Genomic DNA, 3,264 nt, shown 5'->3' with positions numbered 1-3,264 from the left:
CATTCAGTTTCAGTCTGTTCTCATTCATCCATTTCTTAACACTTTGGATACAATTTTTACTATTGGCTGATACTTCTTGTAAATTTCTCATATTGGAAACGCAGTACAATTGCGTATCATCAGCGTATTGATGGTAAGACAGACCAAAACTTCTGATGATTTTAGACAGAGGGCCAACGTACAAAACAAAAAGAACGGGTCCAAGTACTGAACCCTGGGGAACCCCACAATCAAGAAAGATTTCCTCCGATCTATATTCATCCACCGTAATAATCTGTTTACGATTAAACAAATATGACCTAAACCAATCAAGCGCTGCACCAGACACGCCATAAGTAATTTCAAGACGTTTGAGAAGAAGATTGTGATCAATAGTATCAAAAGCAGACGATAGGTCAAGCAAATTCAGCAAAGAACATGAACCATTGTCTATAACAGAGAGGAGATCATTAACAACCCTAACAAGTGCGGTTTCCGTCGAATGATGTTGCCTATAAGCAGACTGACATTTTTCTTCAAGACAATTATTTTTAAGATGAGACAGTAATTGTTTCAAAACAAGCTTTTCTAAGATCTTAGAGAGAAAAGGAAGATTAGAGACAGGGCGATAGTTTTTTAAGTTCTCTTTATCGAGATCAGGTTTTTTCAAAAGGGGTTTGACATGAGCAACTTTGTAAATGTCTGGTACAGCACCTGACTGCAACGAATTATTAACAATACATGTAAATGGTGTTAAAATTACATCAATGCATTTTTTAAAAATGGCAGTATTTAAGGGTCTAAATCACAACTTTTAGTTGGAGACGACATAATGCAATCACGTAAGTCAGCTTCAGTAATCTTTGAAAAATGTGTTAACGAATCACCATGAAACTTGTCAAATGTTGTAGGGATCGATTCAGACGAGAGTTCCTTCCTGATGGTATCCGTTTTTTCTTTAAAATATTGACCAAAGCGAGTTGGTAGATCTGCACGATCGATTAAAGATGGGAGAGCTGGTTGCGTCTGTTGTCCCAGCAGTTCCTTGGTCAAGGCAAAGAATTGTCTCGAACGTCCCACGTTTTTGAGGCTTTCTTCATAGAATTTCTTTTTGGCCCTGAAATTGACGGCTTTTGCATCATTTCTAGCCGCGATGTATCGCTTCTTATCGACAGCATCTCTGGACTTGAGCCATTTTCTTTCTGCCCGCCTCCTGGCTAATCCATTCAATTTTATTTCGGTATTATACCAGGGTGCTTGACGTCTCACTTTTACTGCTCTAGTTGTTAAGGGAGCATGCTTGTCCACCGTACCAACAATTGACTCGTGGAGACCATTCGCATCATGTTTATTTTTAACGTTATGGTCAAGGTCTTGTTTAAAAATTCTAGTTTGCTTTTGTTTTCCTTTTCTCTTTTCCTTTCTTTTCATTTCTTTTTTGTTTGTTTGTTTGTTTGTTTTTGTTTGTTTTGTTTTTTTGTGGGATTTTTTGTTCTCCCTCTTGGTGAATTTTCTTCGGCACATTTCGTGAGATGAACTTTAATAGAAGCTGCAGGAGTGAAAATAAGCTTGGTGTTTGAGGGAAGCGCCAAAATTCTGAACAAATAAGGCGTGGGGGGTGGGGGGGGGGATATTGATTCAGTAGAGTGACAATTTGGGAGCAATTGGTTAAGGTCAGAAAATACCCTTGGTGGAAATAAAAAGGCGTGTGTATGTTTATGTTAATCTTTATCAAATTTTGCTCAGACATTAACATTTTGCCGGAATAGTGATTGGAAATCCAGGTTGCCCATACGCGTTCCTTACTTTGTTGCGTCTAATTTTCCCCTGTTTCCAAAGCAAAGACTTGTGGTCTTTTGAGTCTTCGTTAATTATAGGATTATGCTTGTATCTTGATGGAACTGGCTCACTTAAATGAAAGATCACTTTTGTGATATAATTTTTGTCCAGTTTTGTCTCTTAAATCTCGAATATATTAACTTTAATATGTCAATCTACTTTTGCACATGTGTGTATAATATGGGATAATAAACATAGGATTAAAGAATAGGATCAAGCTTCGTCTCCATTCTTTTTATACACGTATTTGTTGAAGACGGGTATTCCTCACAGCTAAATGTTCGTGGATTGTAGTACTTGTAAATTCCACTCTTGCATGAATGTAATCGGAGCTCACCTTTGATACATTTGAAAAATCTGGGGAAAATAAAAAAGTATCTTGAAAGCAAGTGTAAATGAAACTTGAATTATGCCTTTCTTCCCGAGAGCTAAGAAAGTTAATTCATTCATTGAACATGAACCGATGGACCATGTCTTAGCTTTAAATGTAAGTATATATGAAATAACAACCAGACAACTCTCGTAATCATTCATTCAAAGCAATTCTACACACACACACACACACACACACACACACAAACACACACACACACATAGAGGCGCGAATAAGGCTTATGACGCAAATTTAGGAGATATTGTATGTATATCAGGTGGGCACATTAAAACTCGCCGCTATTTATTTATTTCTATTGTAAAAAAGTTATAAAGATAATTTTTAAAAAATATTATTATTCAAACTATTCTTATTAATAACATTGCAAAATGTCAAAAAAATTAGATCAAGGTTTTTGAATAATATAAAATTTTGTAACACTGCCTAAAAATTTCGATATTGAAAAGATGACGCAACTTACTGTGGCATTAGCGCGTTGTAATCTTTTAAAAAGAAGACAATTGTTGCTATGCTGGTAAACTCTATGCTGATAATTACATAAATCTATTGGAATAAAATCTTTTGTCAGACTGTGAACAGCTTTATCCAGGAAGGAATTTCAGTTTTCAACAAGCAAAAGAACACAAGTTTTTCTTGGGAGTAAAAATATTTATTTCATAGAGAAAGACAACTGGCCGCCTCAACCACCCGGCCTGAATCCATGAATTACGCAATTTGGAATTCTTTGACCGAGAAGGTTTATGGTGGACAGAGATTTGCATTCACAAAAGAAACCTTGAGAGAAAGAATTATTTGATGCTGGGAGGAGATAACCATTGAGGAAATTCGGAACTGTGCATTTTAAGTTGGAAAAAGAGACTAGTTGGGTCATTGAAGAGGACGGCCGTTCTATTGATCATTTAAAGTAAATTAACTTTGTAATCGTTGGACCAAAAAAAAAAAAAATGGCACGTGAGTGTGCTATATAGACGATTTCTTACATGATGAGAAGAATTATGATAAAAATAATGTTTATGGTGACATGATTATGTTTGCTAAAACGGTCATATGTT

The 3,264-nt window shown here is 35.8% G+C and overlaps 1 protein-coding gene across 1 annotated transcript in view; it reads right to left on the bottom strand.

Annotated features, from left to right (window-relative positions):
• Positions 1-785: 785 nt before the first annotated feature.
• Positions 786-3,264, bottom strand: part of LOC144978955 (uncharacterized) — a 55,063-nt gene continuing 52,584 nt past the window's right edge. Inside the window, exon 5 of the mRNA XM_078925577.1 lies at positions 786-2,175. Coding sequence (XP_078781703.1) covers positions 2,019-2,175 — 157 coding nt within the window. The 3' untranslated portion in view covers positions 786-2,018. The remainder of the gene's footprint in view (positions 2,176-3,264) is intronic.

The sequence above is a fragment of the Berghia stephanieae genome, chromosome 1 (assembly GCF_034508935.2).
Source record: "Berghia stephanieae isolate SIO BIC M18660-M18661 chromosome 1, UCSD_Bste_1.3, whole genome shotgun sequence".
Lineage (NCBI taxonomy): Eukaryota > Metazoa > Mollusca > Gastropoda > Nudibranchia > Aeolidiidae > Berghia > Berghia stephanieae.
The sequence above is the reverse complement of the archived record's forward strand: the minus strand, read 5'-3'. Positions and strand labels throughout refer to the sequence as shown.